At 44.9% G+C, this 22,561-nt stretch overlaps 1 protein-coding gene across 1 annotated transcript; it reads right to left on the reverse strand.

Annotated features, from left to right (window-relative positions):
* Positions 1-220: 220 nt before the first annotated feature.
* On the reverse strand, positions 221-14,590 carry VPS18 (VPS18 core subunit of CORVET and HOPS complexes). Its single transcript, XM_048853283.2, has 5 exons — positions 14,436-14,590; positions 5,797-5,938; positions 5,521-5,612; positions 2,846-4,716; positions 221-1,614 (listed from the first exon to the last, which is right to left on the reverse strand). The coding sequence occupies exons 1-5, from the start codon at positions 14,524-14,526 to the stop codon at positions 886-888; spliced, it is 2,925 nt and encodes a 974-aa protein (XP_048709240.1). The 5' UTR covers positions 14,527-14,590; the 3' UTR covers positions 221-885.
* Positions 14,591-22,561: the final 7,971 nt, after the last annotated feature.

Below are 22,561 nucleotides of genomic sequence, written 5' to 3' on the forward strand. Positions count from 1 at the left end.
CTTCAGTGGTGCTGGAACCAAAACAGGTAATTGGGCAAAATGTCCCAGTATGGGTATTCAGAATGGACTACAGTATAATGGCTGGAAACAAAATGAAGAGATCCTACAGAAGATTCAACTGTATGGATCAGACCAAAAAACTTGTTGGAAAACTGGGGAAAGACCACAACCCCGAAATTCCAGACACAGGGATTAAGATGCATCTTTTTAGACACTGCGCTGCTTAAGAATCATATTTTTATGTTATTATACAGAACCATGCATTCGTGTAACAGGACAGATGTTTGTAGACACACATGTAAACGCAAGTCTATTGCCTTCCTTTTACATTTCTGTCAGTAAAGCTGACTAAACAATCTCATTAGGAAGCAAACTAAAAGCAATTCCTAATTTGAAAGTGATGAATGAAAGCCTATGCCACCAAGCACTCCCCACTGCTTCTTCCCATCGCCCCAGTCTTCACCTGAATTAATACTATAAAATGGGGAAGCAATCCAACTGAATGAAATCATTTTTCTGTTCCCAGTTCTCTCTGGGCAATGAGGTATTCTTATCTTCATGCCAAAGGGTCTCATAAGAGCAGCTTCAAGAGGCAAGCTCAAGCTCACCTTCAGAGAGAAGCCAGAAGAAGTTCTGAGGCATTTGTGGAAATTAATCTTCCAGTTCTTAGACAACCGTAACCATTTCTCTCATAGTCCTCCAGGACTAACTCATTGCTTTCCACATAACAGTACCAGCTGCTCTCTCCTTAGAGCTCTATCGAATCCATTTGTTTTCAGATTTCTGGAGGCTAATTCCTAATATGCATATTTCACAGACAGTGGACATGACGTATAACTCAAAGTTTTGTGTTCATGCGCAGCCTCGAACAATAACTGTGTGATCCTACAGCCAACTCTGCCTCTCTTCTTCATACTTTTGTGGGTCAATGAAAGGCTTGTCTATGGACCGGATCATCAGCTCCCCACAGTACACGCATTCAGCTGCTACAATATCATCAATGTCTGCTTTGATCTGTTCCCGACTCTGCTGTCCCTTCCCCAAGCTGGTGGCATCTGTCTCCTTGGGGCGATGATGGGCTTTGGAGGGCTGGCTTGTGGCTCCCAGCTTCTTCTGAAGGTCTTCTAGCTTAGCTTGCTTGTAGGCAGGCAGGTTTGGAAAAACTGCCTGGAACAGACAGTCATAGTGGAACATGTGGCCGCAAAGGAAAAGGTAGAAAGGGCGGTTTAGGAGTGGAAAGTCACAGGCTGCGCACTTCTCCTGAGGCTCCACAGAGCCATATTTGTTTCTCATCTCCTGGATGTCCTCCCGGATTCTCTTGGCACTCTGTGTAGCTTCCTCCATCTCTCTCTTCAGCTCCTCAATGTGCCTGTTGTAGTCCTCCAGAGAGTTGCAGATTGCCTCCTTGAAGTGGTCGATGGTGACAAAGTCAGGGAAGAAGGGAAGGACGTCTTCAATCTTTAGTAGGTTGCAGCTAGAAAGGCAGGCCATAGCCTTCTTGACGTCCTTCTCTTCCTGGACCACGTGGCGAGCAATTTTCAACCAGAGCTTCTTCCGGAGTTCCTCATCCTCTTCAGGGAGGTCTGCACATGACTTTGCTAGATCCACGTCCACCTGAAAATTGAACAGAACAGTAAGGAAACAAAATTATGATTTCCTCTTCACTTCTCTCTCTGTCATGAGAGCCCACTACCAGTAAAGGAAGGACACGAGTAGGAGATCTCTCCATTATGTCAGTCATAACTACAGCTATACAGTGGACATGCCCACTTGGCTGTTTGTCAGCCACATCCTCTCTCCCCCGGAGACAGCCACTCCCAACACAAAAGGTGTGCATAGCAATTCTGGATCACTTTGAAGAGTCATTAGGGTCCAGGAACACAACAGGAAGGTCTAGCTCTCCAAAGCCACTAGTGACCTTCGACCTCCAAGGTTACACCAATGCATTAAGTATCCACCCTCACACAGCAGGCACAGTTACAATTTTTGACCTTTACCAAGCTAGAGCATTTATCTCCTCCACACTATTCTCTATACTCAGAATGTAGGATTCTGCAAATATTGTGATGAACTAAACTCAGTAAATGTCAGCACTTTAAATTGTACACACTGCACTATCATCATTCAGAACCTAAGTTACCTCTACACTAATTTAAACTTTCTACAAGATGACCAAGGGGGGATAAATTCATTTTAAGTTTTTCTTGCCTTTTTTTTTTATATTAAATCAGGAGATTAAGAATAGGGTGGGATCCTCAGATCAGCAGAGCTGGTTATCAACGAGCAGAGTTCCACAGAGCCAGGACTGCATTAACAGAAACCATATCCCCCACCACACAGTCTCTTTCACTCTCCTAAGATTATGGTCTGTGAAAGTCAGATATCCACTGTGGGTATCTTTACACTACAATTAGACACCCAGGGCTGGCCCATGCCATCTGACTCAGGCTAAAGAACTGTTTAATTGTGGTACACACATTTCAAATCGGGCTGCAAGCCTCAGCTCTGGGACCCTCCCACCTCGCAGGGTCCTAGAGTCTGGGATCTAGACCGAGCCCAAACATCTACATCGCAATTAAACAGCCCCTTAGCATGGGCCAGAGTCAGCTGGCACAGGCCAGCCAATTTTTAATTGGAGTGTAAACATACCCTGATAGTTCTGAGCTTCCACTATTGCTCTAAGTTAATATGGCGACAGACATTCCCTCCCTTTCTTGGGGCCTTTATAACCCTTTAAACACACCAGCCAGCCTTCCCACCCCTTCCCTTTAAGAAAGAGACAGCTCTCCACCATTGGACCTTCAAGAACAAATTAACTAAGAGTACTAAACATAGTAGCACACACCTGCAGAGCTAGATCCACTGCTTCCTCATATAACTCCATCACTTTGTAAACATGGACACAGGCTCGGTGGTGTCCATGCTCTGCACACAACCGAAGCGCATACTTCAGGTCATAGTGGATCCTGTTAGGGTTGGCTCCTGCTTGTTTGAGATATGATAGCAGCGAGTCTGGCCGACACAAAGCATAGAGAGACAACAGATAGTTGTGAATGGCTTGCTCAGTTTCCTCCAGCTCACACACACAGAATTCCATGTATCGAATAGCTTCACTGATCTGTTGGGTGCTCCCACTTTGGCTGTAGTTGACGAGGGCAGGTATGAGCTTCCTGGCATCCAGTTTCGTGCCCATGGAGATCCAAGCATCAACCACCTTCTTGGGGATGTGCTGGATCAGGACCGGAGAGAACTTGTAAAAGAGCTTCTCATCCCTGTGTCTGGTAAGGATGTTCAGGGCTTCATCATAGTCATCGTGCTGGCAGTGATGGGCTACCACTCTCTCATAGTCCTGCATAATAACTGAAAAATAGACCATGTGTTCTGTGTCCCCATGGCTTGCTAGCAACTCATAGATGGACGCTCGGTTATTGAACAGGCACTCTTTGTTTCTGGGGCTGCTCAGGAAGCTGCAGAACTTCTCCCGAGTTGCCTCAAAGAGATTCCTTTTCGAGGTGTTCCCCTCCAGAGCACCTAGCCGATTCAAGTAGAGCTCTGTTAACCAGGTGGTCAGCAAAGTTGTCTGGGTCTTTTCAGAGGACTTTAAGCTGGCCAGTTTCTTGAGCAGAAACTCCATCAATGCCTCCTCCTGCTTGGCTTCAATGAACTTAAGGGCAATCTCTTCAAAGTAGTTCTGGGTCAGTGCATAACACTTGGCACTATCTAGGTACCTCTTGTTTTGGAAGGAGTGTTCTGCCTCTCTTGCCAACACAATATCCAGGCACTCAGGACGGTCTTTGCAGTACTCTTTGGCCAGATCAAACTTGTTAATGTTCATGTACATCTTCCAGACATCTCTCGATTCCCGTTGTACGTGGTAGCGGAATACAACTTTCTCCGTGTAGATCCAGATCTGCCCGACTGTGGGATCTTTGATCATGCGCTTCAACGAGCCAAACTTCTCCAAGAACAGGTCTTGGAAGACAACCTGCCCATTCAGAGTGCACACAGCCTTCACTCTGTCAGGCAGTAGCAGCAGGAAGTGAAACTGGGTGAGCACTATGGAGATTGGCTTGTTAGCCGCCACATCTACATCAGAGGGATACTCCCAGACCCGTTCATCACTCAGAATAGAGTCAGGCCGTCCATAGTCCAATGTACCATACAAGACCCCATTTCCCATCATCCAGGCAAAGGAGCGTGGGGAGGAGCGTAGCTTTGGAGTGTAAAATGCTATTTCGCTGTAGCCAAAGCTGGCTGGGAACTCTCGGAAGCTGGGCAAGTGGTCTGCATGCATGCCAAACACGAAGCCAAAGCCCTGTTGCTCCGCCCCCTCAGGCACTTTGCCAACAAACTGGAAGAGTCTCTTACGAGTAGTGGCAATGATAAAACATTTCCCATCGAGCCCTCGCTCTATTTCCAGACAGCAGACTGGAGTCGGTCCTGCCTCCTCCTCTAAGGTATACACCAGTCGGAAATACTGGTCCAGATTAGTGCTGAAGAGACTTCCCTCGCTGACAGAGATCTCAGCCTCATATATTTGGCCCTGGGCTGTCCCCACCAGGATAGGACCAGTGTTAGTCTCTGAACCCAGAAACTTGTTCCAGCCCACACTTTCAATCAAGTGACCTTTCCAGCGGGAGAGCGTCCGCACCTTCTGAGCACTTCTGTTCAAATACAGGCATTCACTGGTGTTCAGTGCAATCACAAGATGAGATCCTGTAAGGCATATAGCAAGAGATAGATGATTAATGGGTGCAGGGTTAAAGGAACTGCAAACACCACAACCCAGGCAGACCACTACTGTAAAGCAAGACTTCTGGTTGTTCTCAGAGTCACGTTAGACAAAACATGGAAGTCAAGTTCCTAGAGTTCCCCCAAGAATTTGAATTCATAAGAACCTGGGGATTGCAATAATGGATGAGATCAGTGGTCCATTTAGCCTAGTATCACAACTGACAGTGCTTCAAAGGAAGGTGCAAGAAACCCTATATGAACAACTCTGGAATAAATGGCCCATAGAAAGTCCAGGCTGCTAATTGTTGTCATTAGGTTTTATATTTTATAAGTGTTTCATCCCAGCTAGAGTTAACTGTGGATATTATAATTATAATCCTATTTAGAAATCTGCTAAGCTCCTGGCCTCCTAAGGCCAAAGGAGGCAATGGGCTCCAAAAGTTAGATGTACATCGTGTAAGGAGAATTTTCTTTTACCAGTTGTAATAAGCTCACTCAAATCAGCCCACATCTGTCAATAAAGAACTTGGACAGTGGTTCATATACACCAAAATGTAAGGAGTGAGGCACAGTACTCTTCCTCTAACCCTTGGGTATTAAATAGGCAGAGTCCCTGGACAATAATTAGGTAGTCTGAGTTCATTCCCCAGGTGGGCCACGTACTCCTTCCACACACAGAACAGAAACCGGAAATCTTCCTTAATTAAATGCTTGTTTAACACAATTATTGCATTTGTTGTAGATATTAAACAGCATTTTGCAATTTCCCCTACACCATCACCTCACCTGTGTGGTCCAAAAACATCTTGTAGACTCTGGCTTCATCCTTGCGTCCCAACTCTACCTGATTAGGTTCATCTGCCTTGCCAAGATCAATCCTGCATGGAGGAATGACAAAGCAAGTTACCAAGATGCAGGAAGAGCCCATGTAACTGTGGAAACAAAATTATACCTTTCTCTTTTACAAAAAGACCATGAAACTGCATCTAGTTTAGGGACAGGGTTTCCACGCGACCCAAAAACAGGCTGTGAAGGCTTCAGGTCTTAAATAGTACAAGTTACCTGAAAAGGGTGTCTCTGCCAAGGCTCATACAGAGTTGGTTACAGGAGACCACAAGGCTGTTAATTTTCTCTGGAGGAGTGAAATCAATCCTTTGCTTGTTAAATATTGGAGTTTCCTTCTCCAGCCGAGCATTCACATACCCTAGGAAACGTGAAAATACAAATGTAGTTCAGAAAAGAGACAATACTAAATGTAACCTAATACAGGGAGCAGAAACAGGGAGGGCTACAGGAAAGTGAAGTGCTCCATGGTGTGGAATCATGGGGAGTAGCATCTAATCTTTTCCCCAGGTGCATGTTTGGAGATACAGTAAAAGTCTATTTTCCCATTCTGCCACAGTGGAGCAATTTGTCACATGGAACTAACCTGAAAAACAAACACAGCGAACCCTGAAAACTCTGGAAGAAACTGCACATTACAGTTGCATGACAACTTCATAAAAAGCTGATTAAGAGGAGGACAAGAAATTAGACTTGAATAAAGACTGGGAGTGAATGTGTTATTACACAAAGAAACTATTTCCCCATGTTTATTCCGTGCCCCCTTCCCCCGTACTGTTCCTCACATGTTCTTGTCAACTGCTGGAAATGGCCCACCTTGATTATCACTACAAAAGTTTTTTTTCTCTCCTGCTGGTAATAGCTCACCTTACCTGATCACTCTTGTTACAGTGTGTATGGTAACACCCATTGTTTCATGTTCTCTGTGTATATAAGATCTCCCCACTGTATTTTCCACTGCATGCATCTGATGAAGTGAGCTGTAGCTCACAAAAGCTTATGCTCAAATAAATTTGTTAGTCTCTAAGGTGCCACAAGTACTCCTTTTCTTTTTAAGAAAACAAATGGTCAACTACTGGAAAATCAGGTTATTTGTTAAAACACTGAAATGGTGCTGTACAAGGTGCTAACGTAGATGGTATCTATGCTCCAGAGAGTTTACAGTCTAATGAAAGACTCAGAAATCAGAGGTGGCATTAGTTTAAAATGTTTCATTTGGGGAGGATAAAATTAATTTCTCTCTTATTCAGTCTAGCACCCATCACACAAAAGAAAAGGCGGAAATTGAGATTATTCAAAAGATTAAAGATAGCTAGATTTTTCCATAAAATTAATCATTTAATTGCCATAAAACAATTTAAGATCAGTGACTGCAAGCAATACAGCTGAAATTCGCAACTAGATCAGTAGAAAAGTTTCATAATACTTGAATAATGTTTTACATCCACCAAGCTCAAAGCACTTGATAAAGATGAATAAGTACCGTTACTCCAGTTTTACATTTGAGAGAAACTGAACCATGGGGTTCAGTGAATTGACTGAAGTCACACAGCTTGCCGAGACTAGCACTCGAGTCTGGTGAGTACCAGAATCAGTGCCCTAACCGTGAGACCACAACGCTGCCCAACAAAAGCCAAAACTAGGTAGAACCGGATTCGAATTTAATTACAAACTGAAAACTTGAGCCAGTGTGATCCAGTTTCTGGATCTTTTGGCAAACCTGGATTGAATTTCAAGCAAGGCTAGGCCAAATTAAGATTTGGGGTTAAACCTGGCAAATGTGGTCATTTTGTCAGAGCTGCACAATGCATTTTAGGTCTGCTGAAGCCTGAAACTCAAAGTGAAACTCAGGTGTGTGTGAACTGAAACTGGGAGTCAGAGTGTGAGTAGAAACTAATGACTTTCATATTGTTCTAGTCACAATGCTGACCTAAACGAGAACCACCACCACTATTCAACAATTTTGCTTTAATGGCTCCACTTACACGCCAGGGGACCTCCAAGCTGGCTAGCTTGGAAGACACCAAATTTAGATGGTAGCAGATTACTAGACAGCGTGGTCTGTATAGCAGGTAGGAGGAGAAAGTTTTATTATACCAGCAGCGTGGCAACATAGTCTGCTACAGAAACTGGTTCAGAACAGGCTTAGAGTTTTGTTTTGTTTCAGTTCATAAAAGCTTTTCAAGTTTTAAAGCAGGTGCAGTAACCTCAAGAGAAGGCCAAGCACTAAGATGGTGAAGGGAAGAGGGTGAAGGACTAGCCAGGGCAGGGGGATGGGAAATGTATACATTAAGATGGTAAGCTTTTAACACCACATAGCAGGGTGGCAGAATGGCATGACTAGTTTCATTTTTCTGAAGCTGGACAGGGCTCAGCTTTCAAAAGCTTGGAACAACCTAGAAGCACACTGTTTCCATGCCTAAATGGGGCAGCTTCTGAAGGCTGCTCTCCTATGGTGGATGGACACTAGCCAAAATCCATAAAGGAATTCAACTCTGCCATGGAACTGTAAAATAATGTGACATTCACATGGAACAAAACATGAATGATACTCATTAGTAGAATCCAGGGGATATTTGTATGTCAACAAAAAGATTGTATCACAAAGCTCTCTCCATATCAGTCCTGTGATGCAAGTTTTTCCTCTGCCTGAATTTCCCATGCCCTCACAGGACACCATGTAGCCCCTTGACCAAGAATATTGCATTCCTCTAACAGAATGACCAGGCCACCTCAGGCTAGACAACAAGAAAGCACTGGTCATTTCTGGTTTCTTTCCTAGGTTAAATTTACACTGGCCTCCCTCCAAGGATGGAAAACCACTGGCTCCACAGGGATTTCTAGGACAGTTATATCTATTTAGTGCAGTTAGCCTGGGAAAATCTTCACTTGCAAAGGATTTACAAGGCACACAAGGTTACTCCTGGGGGAATTCTGCACCACTGCGCATGTGCAGAATTCATGTTCCTTGCAGATTTATTTTTCCTTCACAGAAAATACATTCTGCGGGAGAGATGCTGCAGTTATGCCTTTCACCCACCGGGGATTGCTGTGGTGCCAGAACAGAGGGCAGCTGCTCACCAGCCATAACATCCCATAGAGAGGACAGCCTGCATTCCTCACAGCGTCCTGCCCACAGAGACAGATGAGAATGTACATGGGGGGGGGGGGAGAGGAGACACAGAGAGTGGGGCACATTGGGCTGCTGGAGGGTCACAGACTGGGGTTTAGAAAGGCTAATGGAGGGACAGGGGCTGAATAGGAGTGGGGGTGCAAGGCCACATGGGGACAGGGTGCAGGGACACATGGGAACAGGGGGAAGGAGATGCTGGGACATGTGGACGGGGGTGTATAGGGACGGGGGAAGGAGTGCATGGACACATGGGGACAGGGGCACATGTGCCTGACTGAATGAGAGAGGCTAGGGGTTAACCAAGGTCTGTATGGGGGAGGCTCCCCAACTTTCTAATAATCCCTTCCCCCCCCCAAAAAAAAATCTCTGTTCCATACTTCTCCCACCTACATCCAACAACCCTCCAGATTCCTTCCCAGCTCCCAGGCTCCTTCCCAGCAATTACTTCTCTCTCACTCAGCTCCTCCATTACACCAACTCCCCCAAGCCTTTGCACTGCTTCTGAGAGGTGCAGGAAATATGGTTCTGTATTGTAGTTTGAATGAATGATTAATCAAAGTTCTGTATTAATATGCCTAGCGAGGAATATATTTGTCAAAAAAAATCCTGAATCTTTTTCATTGTCTGTATTGTTACAGACATACTTGCTGACAGGTATTTTTAAATAAGTTACCAAAATAATTGAAGCTGGCATGATTATACTGTGTTATTCTGACAAATAAAATATGCAGAATTTTAAAATATTGTGTGCAGAATTTTTATCTTTTTGGAACAGAATGCCCCCAGGAGTAAAAGATAGAACAAGGCTGCTGGAAACCAAGGCCACCAGCCAAACAGCAGACAAAGTTAAACACACAGTGTAAAAGGAGGGTTAGAAGACCGTTTGATTGGCAGGATAGGATTCTGTGGTCAGCCCAGTACTGTAGAGGCAGCAAATGCTCTGCTGCCATGTGAGAGCTCTGTAGCCTGGCAGGGGCCTGGAACAGCAGAGGGAAAGCACAATCAGCCCCTACAGTCTTGTCCCTATGTCATTTTCAGCAACTCTCCCACCGCTGGTCTAGCACCAGTGTAGCCCAGTTACTGGCTAGAAAAGATTAATACTAGTGTAGATAGGCTGTCAACACTTATCACGGCATCATCTAGACCTGCTGCAAGCACAGTCAAATGACATGGAGACAAAAGTGCTGGCACCTGCTCTACCATCGCTATCCCCCGTTACTGCACTGATCCTAGTTCAATAGTGGCAAATTCAAAAAATAGCAAGCTTACAGGTAGCCGAAGTGTGTGCATTGGAAGAGATGGGAAATAACTTCATGCTAATTATGCAACACCCCTTTTGGCTAGCACTTAATTCAGCCTTTGCCTACACATAGTTTGACAATCCATTTAACTAAGTCAGCAGCACCCCCCTGCTGTGGACACTTATTTCAGGTTGAGTGTCCTATTTTGGCTTTGATTAAGTCAGCGAGGAACTGATATAAGGAAAATTGAAAAAGGACACTGTTATCCCGAAATAAGAGGGTCCATAACTAGTGGTCATATTGATTCAGTTAATCGGTGCTCAAATTGCATGTAGACCACGTAGGGTTGCCAATTTTCAAAAGTGGAGTTTCACTCTGATGGGAAAGTGATACAGACACCCATTACTGAAAACAAAAGAACATGGAATGGAGGATGATCAAAGGCACAAGAATCAAGCCATTAAAATGAGATCTCTAAGTCACATTCACTTAGAGTCAAGGTAACTTTTTTCTGGCTAATTGCCCACTCAGGAAAAAATAAGGTTGTCTCAGTCAGAGGACCAATGAAAATGTAACTCAGTAAAGAAAGGGGCAGTTTAGCTTTTGGATGGAAGGTTTTACTGATTTAAAAGCAGTTTTATTTAAAATTATGTATTTTAGATTCCTTGAGAGACTACCTGTAACAATGCAGTCAGTTGTATGTGCACTTCAGTCATTAATTTGAGATTTTTAATTACTGATCTTCACCAGAAGGGGGGAGAGGTACTTTTTTAGCCTCTGTTCCTCTACACAAAAAGCTTGGGTAGGATTCAATTGGTTTTATTCCATCATATATCGTTTTTCCTGACTTGGAACAGAAGAACTAGCTTTGGTTTGGAGTCTCAGTCCCATACCTCTGCATTCCTCTCAAATGTGCATAAAAACACCTTTTCAAATGTGCTTTATCTATCGTTTAGGATTCTAAACGTTACACCTTCAGATTTCTGGATGAGCCTTCTTTCTTTCTACCTCCCAGAGGCTGAAAGATCTGGAGAAAGACAATGAAATAAGATCACTATTAACTCCAGCCAGGTCTTTTGGGACTTGAGGAACCTGCAGTTTGCATTTCAGCCATCCCCAGTCTTTGCTCTTTTGCGATCTAAATCTTTCTGAAATAGCATCAGTAAAAGCACAGCACTTCGGCACGCACTTCAACCAGCTTAACACCACACAAAATTTCACGTACAATGTTATGGTTTGCTCTTATGTGAATGTGCTCTATGTAAAGCTATTACTTTTATCTATTCCCCAAACTTTAGATCAGTCTGCAACCGCTGCCAACCAATTTACTTTCAAGGTATGTTCAAAGCCACAACTGGAGCCCTGAAGGGACACCCGCAGATTCTAAAATGGTGATGAACATGGCTGCCTCTCAACCCAAATACGGTTCAGCTGTCCCCTTTGCTGACACCCATTTGTCAGCAACAGGTAAAATTTTTAGTGAAGACAGAGTCTATAATAACTGAAAAACTACTTAAGAGATGATAATGCAGGAGTCAAGAGTGAAAGCAGAGCAGAAGGAAAGGAATTGTTAGCCAAACTCTTAAAACCATTCTGCTTCTGTTAACTTCCATTTAGCACCAAAATAATTAACCGGGGGGCGGGGGGGACCTCTGTTTGAGATTCAGAACCCTGACTTCAATTAAACTTAACCAAATAAAGGTAACAAGCCATATTTTAAGAAATATGAACTTCAGTGTATGGACTATATTTAATTTGTTCTCTCTCTGTTTATCCCTTTTATTTTATACCCAGCCTGGTATAATCAAACTTTTCCCACAGATATACACCACACAACCCTGCTTATCTAGCAGTTCCAGACGATACTTAAAACCTTTTGATAGGTTAGGATTCAACTAAAGTGGGGAGCCAGTCATAGATACTTTCAGAAGCGTATGCCTATAGATTTTTAACTCAGCAAAGAGATGCCAACTTTGCTGAGTGGCCAGCACTGAAGTGGCAATGCTAGATAGAACATAGTCCTTTTAAAGCTAACTGGGTCTCATATCTAATTCAACCTTATATGGTGGCAGTAGGAGAAACCACATGTGAAACTCAAGACTCACTAGTTTGATTAATAGGGGAATGTACTACCTAATTGCCCCTCTAGCAAGTTACTCCTCATTCATATTGCATAGCTGGTATAACCCGTCACATAATTATTGTATATTTATATTACATTACACAGGTGGACCTAATGTAGGTGCCAGCATTTCACAAATTGTGGCATAAAGTTTCAGACCAACACAGATTGCTTTCATGCCACACTTCTGTAGTGGTAACCATACTAATATGAAATCAGCCCATGAGAATTACACAGCCATTATACATGTGATGGAACCTATGTTCTCTGCATCCAGTATATTGGTAAGTTTCCCTGGGCTGGGCAACTAACACCATGTCACTAAGCATCACACATACGAAATGTTTAATAGTTTCTATAGTTACTCAAGTTCCTCAAAAAGGAAAGGAGCAAAGAAAGACTAAGAAACTGATTAAAAAACAAAAACAAGTAGTAAGTGGCATAGACAGGAGGCCTCCTGTGAGACATTACTGCCACAAATTTGGGTTGACAAGTGGAGAAGCAGTGGTTAGAGCTCACCGCAAGCTCATAACTTTAAAACCATTTCACATTCTCTCTTTTGCCTTGTATACAAGTGCATTCATATAACAGTGATATTTTAGGATTAAGTCATTTTCCACCCCACATAATAATTTCACTCTAAATAGAGGTTCACTACAGTCAAAATTGCAATGAAGCAATTTGGGACTGGCATCCTTCTTCCTCAAACAGTTTCACTCAATAACCAAGTTCAAGCTACGCTCTAAACATAGAGCCCTACCAAATTATGGCCATGAAAAACGCTTCATGGACAGTGAAATCTGATTTCCTATGTGCTTTTACCCTACATTATACAGATTTCATGGGGGCGACCTGTGTTTGTCAAATTGGGGGTCCTGACCCAAAAGGAGTTGCAGGGGAGTCATGCGGTTATTTTAGGAGGGTCACAGTATCATCACCTTTACTTCTGCACTGCGTTCAGAGCTGGACGGCTGGAGAGCGGTGGCTTTTGGCCAGGCACCCAGCTCTGAAGGGGGTGCCCTACAAGTACCAGCACAGGGTGGCAATACGATACCATGGCATCCTTACTTCTGCACTGCTGCTGGTGGTGGCTGTGCCTTCAGAGCTGGGCTCCCGGCCAGCAGCCATTCCTCTCCGGCCACCCAGCTCTGAAGGCAGCGCCGCCATCAGCAGCAGCGCAGAAGTAAGGGTAGCAGTACCACAACACCCCCCACACACACACACAACTCCTTTTTAGGTCAGGACCTCTACAATTACAACACCGTGAAATTTCAGATTTATTTATCTGAAATCATGACATTCACAATTTTTAAAATCTTATGACTTTGAAATTGATCAAAATGGACTGTGAATTTGGTAGAGCCCTATTTATACACAATGGAGAATCTGAGAAGAACTGATGTACTGTAACATTGTGTTCACAGGTTAAGTGCACAGATTGCATTTGTGATTACAACAATACTGTAAAAAGAAAAGGAGTACTTGTGGCACCTTAGAGACTAACCAATTTATTTGAGCATAAGCTTCCGTGAGCTACAGGATGCGATGAAGTGAGCTGTAGCTCACGAAAGCTTATGCTCAAATAAATTCCTTAGTCTCTAAGGTGCCACAAATACTCCTTTTCTTTTTGCGAATACAGACTAACATGGCTGTTACTCTGAAACCTGTCAAAAATACTGTACACGTTTTCTCATTTTCTGTACTTCAGCTATTAGCAAGGCTTCCATTTGCTAAACCTAATGTAAAATTCATTTCCTTGCAACTGCCTCAACATGAAGTAGTAATGGCAAATATCCAATGTGGACCCAGAGATAAAGCAGAATCACATGACAGAGTGCCCTCTCTATGCTATAGCACCTATCTTTGGTACCTATAGTGATTAATTAAGGCCCTAATTGTCCTCACATAGAGAAAACCAGGAAAGATGGGAACACTGAGAATTCATTCAAAGTACTGCATGATGACATTAATAATTTGCTCTTCTATAGTGTCACCACAGAATCTGAAAACGCATAACAAACTAAACTGCACAACTATCCATGAGATATTATGACACCCATTTAACAAAAGGGAAAGGGAGGCAAGGAGGGGTTATTTGACCTCAGTGATACAGGAAGCCACTGGCAGACTTGGGAACAGAACCGAAGTCTGACTCTGCAACCCTATTTAGCCAGTAAGATCACGGTGCCTCCCAAGGCCAGCCAGACTCGAGTCAACAGGGCAGGATCCTGCAGGCTTGCAGTGTCGCTTGCAGCGCTCCTGCTCAAATCAGACTAGGGGGGAGGGCGGGGCATCGTGGCCCCAGGGCAGTTCTCATGCTGTGACCTGCACAGATGACCGCGTAGCCCCAGCCCCCGCTTACCGGAGTGCGGGATGCCCACGCTGGCGCGGCTCTGCTGCAGGGAGGCGGAGCGGGACAGCGAATCTTCGTACTCGTCCAGGATGGAGGCCATGGCCGCCCCCTCACCAGCCAGTCCCCCGCCACCCACTCAGCTCCCTGCCCTCAACTCATCCCGACGCAGCCCCCTCGCTGCAGCCCCCTGCACCCTCCGACAGCTCCCCTCCCGCAGAACGCCCCGCCCCCCGACAGACCGGGGAGCAACTCCGCTCCTGCAGCACCGACCCCGCCCCTCCTGTCTCGCGCGGCGAGCCCGGCCGCGCCCGACCCCCCTCCGGCCCAGGTCACTCCGGCCCGGCTACTTCCGCAGACGCTCAGCTGAGCGGCCCCACGTGACCTGACGGCTTGCGGGCCGCCGCGCTTCCGGTTTCCGGGCGGTAGCGCGGCTGCGCGGTGTGTCCCTCACGTGCCCTGAGCGGGAGGTCGCGCGCCTGTCGCTGGCCTAGTGCCGCCCCGCCTCCCCTCCCCTTCACCACACGGCTGCCTATTGTGTCACCCAATAGGCGCGGGGCTGTCCTGACGCCGCTCCCCTGGTTCGCTCCAGCCCTTCTCCCAGTGATCGCACTAGTCACAGGCAGCGCCGGCCTAGGGAGCCCCCCACGGGCAGGCTTGCAGGGGCTGCACGTAAGCCCCGATGCTGCGAGCACTACACGCTGCTCAGCCAATCACCGGTACCGCCCTGCTCATCTTGGATGTACACCCGTCCCCACGCCAGCCGGGCCAACTCTGCCTGGGGGGAGCGTCTCATCCCAGTGTTACCTACGGGGGAACAGGCCGGGCGTGTGGCCTAAAGACAGAGCAATCCCACATCAGGAGTTCTCCCGCCGGTGTTTCTCAGTGGGTGGGCGGTGGCCCTGAGGCAGGGGGCTCATATGAGGCAGTCTAGGGTTGTGTGAACTTGAACACTGAATAAAAACCTAAAGCAAAGAAACTCTTCGGCTTTGTCCCCCATTCCCAGTGCGCTTCATGGTCAAGTGTTCTCTGTCAACCCCGAGAAATATACACAGAAATTAATTGTATTGGCTTATAATCAATACATTTTTTACTCTTACTGTATAGTAAAAGTAAAAGGGTCACGAACTTTTCTTTCAAATATGGCGTTGCCAACTTGAAAAGGTTGAAAAACATTGATCTGTCCAATGCCACCTTAGCCAATAAGAAAAGGCTTTTTAATGTAAAGGGCTCTGTTCGGATGAGGCAAGGCAGCTGAGGTAATATCTCTATTGGACCAATTTCTGTTGGTGAAAGAGACATGCTTTCCAGCTTACACAGACCTCTTCTGGTTAACATCAGAACATAAGAATGGCCATACTGGGTCAGACCAAAGGTCTGTCCAGCCCAGTATCCTGTCTACCGACAGTGGCCAATGCCAGGTGCCCCAGAGGGAGTGAACCTAACAGGTAATGATCAAGTGCCATCCATCTCCTGCCATCCATCTCCACCCTCTGACAAACAGAGGCTAGGGACACCATTCCTTACCCATCCTGGCTAATAGCCTTTAGTGGACTTAACCTCCATGACTTTATCCAGTTCTCTTTTAAACCCTGTTTTAGTCCTAGTCTTCACAACCTCCTCAGGCAAGGAGTTCCACAGGTTGACTGTGTGCTGAGTGAAGAAGAACTTCCTTTTGTTTTAAACCTGCTACCCATTAATTTCATTTGGTGACCCCTAGTTCTTATATTATGGGAACAAGTAAATAACTTTTCCTTATTCACTTTCTCCACACCACTCATGATTTTATGTACCTCTATCATATCCCCCCTTAGTCTCCTCTTTTCCAAGCTGAAAAGTCCTAGCCTCTTTAATCTCTCCTCATGTGGGACCCGTTCCAACCCCCTAATGATTTTAGTTGCCCTTTTCTGAACCTTTTCTAATGCCATTCTGTTCTGATAGTAAACTGCAGTCCAACTGGATTAATACAACCCATTATTTTAGATGTTTTCCTCCCTTCTGGACCCTTCACTTAATTTTAGCATTAAAAGCTGAGTTTAAAAATACCAACCATCTTCTACAATATGTTATGATAGTAACTTAGAGATGGGCCCAAACTTGAACCTCATAGCAAACCCATCAGGTTTCATCATTGTGGGGTGTTTGGATTTCAGTGCCTAGATCCAAATCCCTATTTATGGTGTTTTGGTTCTTGATCAGACCCAAACTGGAAGAGGCCTATTTTCTTATTTTGGTTTGGCTGACAACAGCTGAATTTGTGAGATTATGGTCATTTTGGGCTGAAATCTCATGAGATCTGTTTGTCTGATTTCAGTGCTGTTAAATTGGAAGCCAGACTTTAGCATGTATTTGAAATGAAACTTCAGCCTAAACCTAATCCAGATTCTGAACTAAACATCTGTTTACCCATCTGTTATTCCACCTCCAATGCTCATTCAATTTACTTACAAACGTTTTAAATAATTATATTATAGTGCTAAATTCATGAACTCAAGGTTTACAGACAGGAGTTGTTTTTAAGTGGGTAAAAACATGCAATGCATTTTTCAGTTCTTTTAGGTGTCTAGGAGTTCATGGACAATAAGGTGACTCATTTTTGCAGGGCTTTGCCAAAAAACAAAAGAAAAGAAAAGAAAAACAGAAACATAAGCTTTCTCCAGCAGGTGGCAACATGCACCTAAACAATGAGACATCTTCACAGGCAGGTTTCAGAGTGGCAGCCCTGTTAGTCTGTGTCCGCAAAAAGAAAAGGAGGACTTGTGGCACCTTAGAGACTAACAAATGTATTTGAGCATAAGCTTTCATGAGTTACAGCTCACTTCATCGGATGCATTCACAAGACCATACTCATTTCTGGTGCAAGTTTCATAAGGGATAAATTTGACCTACAATCTTTGACTTGAAAAAAAAAAAGAGACTAGGACTAATATCTATGCTTATTTTGGAGGGGCCTTTAAGAAAGCATTTTGGGAGATAACTTTATTTGTATTTCATTCTCATTTATTCTGATTTAATATTAAAATTAATGCAGGATTTTTATTTTATTTATTTATTAATTGCCTCTGTATGAAGCTAGGATGACAGCCAAGCAACATCTGTGCATTTTTCTATGTCATCGCTTTTAATTCCAGGAAAGAATAGAGAGGGTCATTGATCCTGGGACTGGGAGAACTATGTGCTAGTATTCAGAGGAACAGCCGTGTTAGTCTGTATTCGCAAAAAGAAAATTGGTTAGTCTCTAAGGTGCCACAAGTACTCCTTTTCTTTATGTGCTAGTACTTTCTCTGTATGCTCCATGACTGTGTTCTGTGAAAGTCTGTTAAAAATCAGACATCCCCATTAGTCCAAGTACTAAATGTAATACACAGGGGCTTTAAATGTTTTTATTGCTAGTGAGTTCAAAAAATAAGCAATTCCTATTAATTGATCAAGGAAAACATAAGTACAAGCAAATATTAGGTTTGTCTTCCTTCTTAATTTAAGAATATAGAGAACCAGATAATTTATTTGTGGCTTTCTGGCTCTTTGTAGGTTGCCAGTGGGGCCCTATCTGTCACAAAATTTGGGGACCTCAATTTAAATCCACTTGTGGTATACAGTTTGTACACAAAGAGGATCTGATTCACCCTTGATTTGCACCTTATATAATTGTTCATGCCTGTGCAAAGTGGGTATAAAATGCTGGCAAAAAAGAACGGTTGCATTTTACACCCACTTTGCAATCACTATTTGTAGATGTAAGTGACTATACAAGGCACATGGCAATGGAGGATCAAACCCAGGATATTCTCTTCACCTTTTTGTCTATGGAAATGGTAAGACATCTTTCCAGAGTCCAGGGGGATGTGCAATGAGGTGCCTGACATGATGCATGATGAATCAGCATTCGCTGTCTCTCTCGTTAATATAGTGATTATGAAGGTGACTGGTGAGGAAGATGTGTGTGTGTCTCAGCTCCTCTACCAGGTCTCAGTTTCACCAGGTCTCATTTACCCTAACCTCTGTCTCACCACCTCTGCATCTCTCCTAGCCTGCATCTCCAGCTGTTCTGCCCTAGTGTCAGATAGCTTCCTCTTTGCTTTCATCATCTTTATGTTCCTCATTTTCCCTGTACCAGAATATAACACCTGTAGTTGCAACTTTATACTTCCTCAGAGAGTTGCACATATGTGACCACAGTGCACCTCGTGTGTACTTGCAGTTACAACTAATCTGATTGAATGTGACTAGACAAAAGTGAATGTAAAGTTTACTCAGTAGCCAATAACACTTGCTGCCAGTGGTTTTTATGAATTTCTCTCTCACTCCAGAAGGGAGAAACCCAGGTATTTTTAAATCTAGGCTCCACTTCATAGATATATGTGGGCTCTTTCTAGTGCAGTTTGAATAGTTCAATCAATTTACAAAAAGCTAAGATGTGAGAGTGAACAGGAGTATTTGTAGGTATGTCTCCATGTCATTGCAGCTGGGACTGGGAACATGTCTGCCAGCCTGGATAGATAGATGTGCATTAGCCAAGAGTCTCCCGGAATCAGTCTCAATCTCCCGGAGGCTACTGAAAACAATCTGGAAGATTTTAATAGGCCACTAAAAGTCCAGTGGCACAGCAGGACTGAGGCAGACTCTCTACCTGCCCTGGCTCCGCGCAGCTCCCAGAAGTGACTAGCACGTCCCTCTGGCTCCTAGGCAAAGGGGCAGCCAAGAGGTCTCTGCACACAGCCCTTACCCCAAGCGCCTACTCCGCAGCTCCCATTGGCTGGGAGTCACAGCCAATGGGACTTGCGGGGGTGGCGCCTGTAGGCAGGGGCAGGGCACAGAGCTGCCTGGCCACCCCTGAGCCTAGGAGCAGACATGGTGGTCGCTTCTGGGAGTTGCCCAAGGTAAGCACTGCCCGGCCGGAGCCTGCACCCCTCACTTCCTCCTGTACCCCAACCTCCTGCCCCACCCCAGAGCCCCCTCCTGCACTCCAAACCCCTTGGCTCCAGCCCAGAGCCTGCACCCCCTCCTGCACCCTAACTCCCTACCCTAGGCTCAGCCCAGAGCCCCTTCCCACACTCTGAACCCCTTGGCCTCACTCCCCAGCCCAGAGGCCATACCCAGAGGCAGGGCAGGGGCGTAGCCTTGGGGAATGGGGCGGGGCAAGGGTGTTTGGGCAATCAGATACTTGGCAACCCTAATTAGCTCTGCTCAAGACAGTGTTAAAAATTGCAGTGTGCCTGTTGCACCTGTTGCACGTGGCCCGCCAAAGTAAGCCCCCTGGCAGGCTGGGCTAGTTTGTTTACTTGCCGCATCCGCAGGTTCGGCTGATCATGGCTCCCACTGACCGCAGTTCGCCGTTCCAGGCCAATGGGGGCTGTGAGAAGCCACGGCCAGCACATCCCTCAGCCCATGCCGCTTCCTGCAGCCCCCATTGGTCTGGAACGGTGAACTGTGGCCAGTGGGAGCCACGATCGGCCAAACCTGCAGACACAGCAGGTAAACAAACCAGGGGCTTACCCTGGCGGGCCGCGTGCCGAAGGTTGCCAATCCCTGGGCAAGCCACATGAGTGCAAGCCCACCTAATTTCTTGTGTCGGTACACTGCTATTTTCAGCATGCTAGCTGGAGCAGAGCTAGTGCATGTTTGTCTTCCCCAGGCTAGGAAGCACACTTCCAGCTGCCATATAGACATATCCTAAGGGGTCAACACATATAGGACCTTGGCATGACAGATTCCCAATATTGTAAAGATGCCCCTTTGTCCTTAGGCTTAGATTTTGTCCTTAGATAGACTGCTCCACCTGTAAAGCTGGCTACAATAATTAGAATCTGAGGCTAAAACCAGTGTTTTTCTCCTAATTAATCATCTGTTTTTGTTAATAATAAGATTATATGCCTCTATATATCAGTTTGCTTGGCACCCTTCAGAACTATTCACTACTCAAATGTGTAAGTCGAAAGTTCATTGTAAACCTGTACTTAGTTTAATGCAACAATTTTGTGTTAATCTGAAGCTGCAGTTAGTCTTCCAGCCCAGGCTAGTAATGACTGATGCTGTTACTATATGAAGTCTGTGTAGTCTGTATGAAATGTGTTTGGTCATCTCAGTTAAGTTCCTAATGGGCAGGTGTCTGCATCACAAAAAAAAACATTGCAGTTGGTACTAATAAGCATTCTCAGGAGAGAGGCCAGAAATAGCCCTGTGACCAAGTCACTCCCAACCCCTCACCTCCCCCCCCCCCCCAACCCAGAGAGATTATCTTTGCAGGCTAGGAATGAAGCATGTTAAAGAGACAGGTTTCAGAGTAGCAGCCATGTTAGTCTGTATCTGCAAAAAGAACAGGAGTACTTGTGGCACCTTAGAGACTAACAAATTTGTTAGTCTCTAAGGTGCCACAAGTACTCCCGCTCTTTTTGTTAAAGAGACAGCTTGCACTGCAGCTGCCATGGCATACCTGTTGCATTGAAAGAGCACATACGTCTCCATGGCTATCAACCCAGTATCTCTTGTGAACTGGGATGTACTTTCATTACCAAAACAAACTCTTAATTGAGGACAGGTGAGTGCTATTGTATGAATCCTCTCTCCATCCGGGCAGAGCTGTACCTATATGTTCAGAGCCAGATAAGACATGAGGAAGAAACCTGTGGGAGCTGCCCAGTTTCTTTCCCACAAATTAATTGCTTGGTAAAGGTAGTTTAAAAATAATTTAAACAGGAGAATCAGGGCATCTCACCCCATGGAGGTGAGTGCCTCATCAGTCGACTGTTGTCAGAAATCTGTCTACAAAGAAGGGAAGTGTTGACCCACAGAGAAATATAAGATTTTAGGAGAGGGGATTTTCTGTACTCCCAGTGAGACAATTCATCTTATAGGAGACCCACCCATGGATAAACAACAAATGGGAAACAAAGTCTGCCAGGTCCTTTTCATCTCCTCCTTCTGCTGCTGTTGTCACTTTTGCTAACTGTGGGAAATTCACACTCCCTCTGATTTGCATTCAACTTCTTCCTCTTTCTGGGAAGCTTCAGAGTAACAGCCATGTTAGTCTGTATTCGCAAAAAGAAAAGGAGTACTTGTGGTACCTCTAAGGCGCCACAAGTACTCCTTTTCTTTTTTCTGGGAAGCAGCACCAAATCTTTCAGAGCACAACAGCTCCCATAGTGTTATCTCATATTTCAAATGTATGCTAAGAAACCACTGCAGGGACTCTGAGCACATGAAACAATTTGTTGCATTGCCTTTCCTTGCTATGGCTTGGTGCATGTACACAGCAGTACCGTTTCTCAAATCAGCAATAGGAGGAAACACAAACAGCACACCTTACAGTATTGACTGTACCGATGCATTCTGGGGCTCCTGAAGTAGCTGACCCATAGCCTGTGTTTGGACAAACCTTCTCTTAAAATCTCCCATCAGCACAACAAATACAGGGACTATAATGTAGATCAACCACTGCCATTTTAATCACCATATCATCTAACCCGGCTCAGAGCAGGTCTAGGCAACACAGTGATTAAAACACTGGCAGCAACTTAACTATACTAGCTATCATTGCAATGAACAGAGTTGTGCTGGTGAGAATGCAATGGTGGGAGATTTTAAGAAAAATGTGAGGGTAGAGATGGGCACACTGCCCAATGTTGCTCCTGGGAGCAAAGGCTTTTGGGTACTTTCCAAACCTGGCAATGCCTATGGATTTTTCCATCACTGTAGTAAATCCATCCCTTCAAGCAGTGGTAGTTAAGTTGACAGAAGAATTCTTCTGTTCCCCTAGCTGCGTATACAGTGAGAGTTAAGTCAACCTAACTACACTGCATCGGCCTGGGGTGAAATTTTTTGTAGACAAGAATGATGTCACTTGGTTGATTTAAGTTGTAGGTGGGCCAGGTCTTAGCTGGTAGCACTCAGACTTCGAGCCTAGCAGGCTGTGGATTCAACTCCCATATCAGGACTTAACCCCATATCCAAGGTTGATGGTGCAATCTTTGCCCGCATTGGCCTTTTCCCCTCAAAATTTCCCACCATTCTATAATTTGTTCCTCTCTACTGTGTTATAACAGTGGAAGTGCTACTTTTGCCGCTGAGTCTCCTCCCCTCTCTCTGTTTGTTTAGTTGTCTTTTTTTAGATTGGGAGCTCTTCAAAGCAGGGATTGTGT

Source organism: Caretta caretta, chromosome 6 (genome assembly GCF_965140235.1).
Source record: "Caretta caretta isolate rCarCar2 chromosome 6, rCarCar1.hap1, whole genome shotgun sequence".
Taxonomy (NCBI): domain Eukaryota; kingdom Metazoa; phylum Chordata; order Testudines; family Cheloniidae; genus Caretta; species Caretta caretta.

Coding starts and splice junctions, on each gene's coding strand:
- VPS18 (XM_048853283.2), bottom strand. CDS start 14,526: ATGGCCTCCATCCTGGACGAGTACGAAGATTCGCTGTCCCGCTCCGCC. Junction 5,613..5,796: donor GGCAGAGACACCCTTTTCAG/GTAACTTGTACT, acceptor TCCTCCATGCAG/GATTGATCTTGGCAAGGCAG. Junction 1,615..2,845: donor CAGTGGATCTAGCTCTGCAG/GTGTGTGCTACT, acceptor TTCAATTTTCAG/GTGGACGTGGATCTAGCAAA.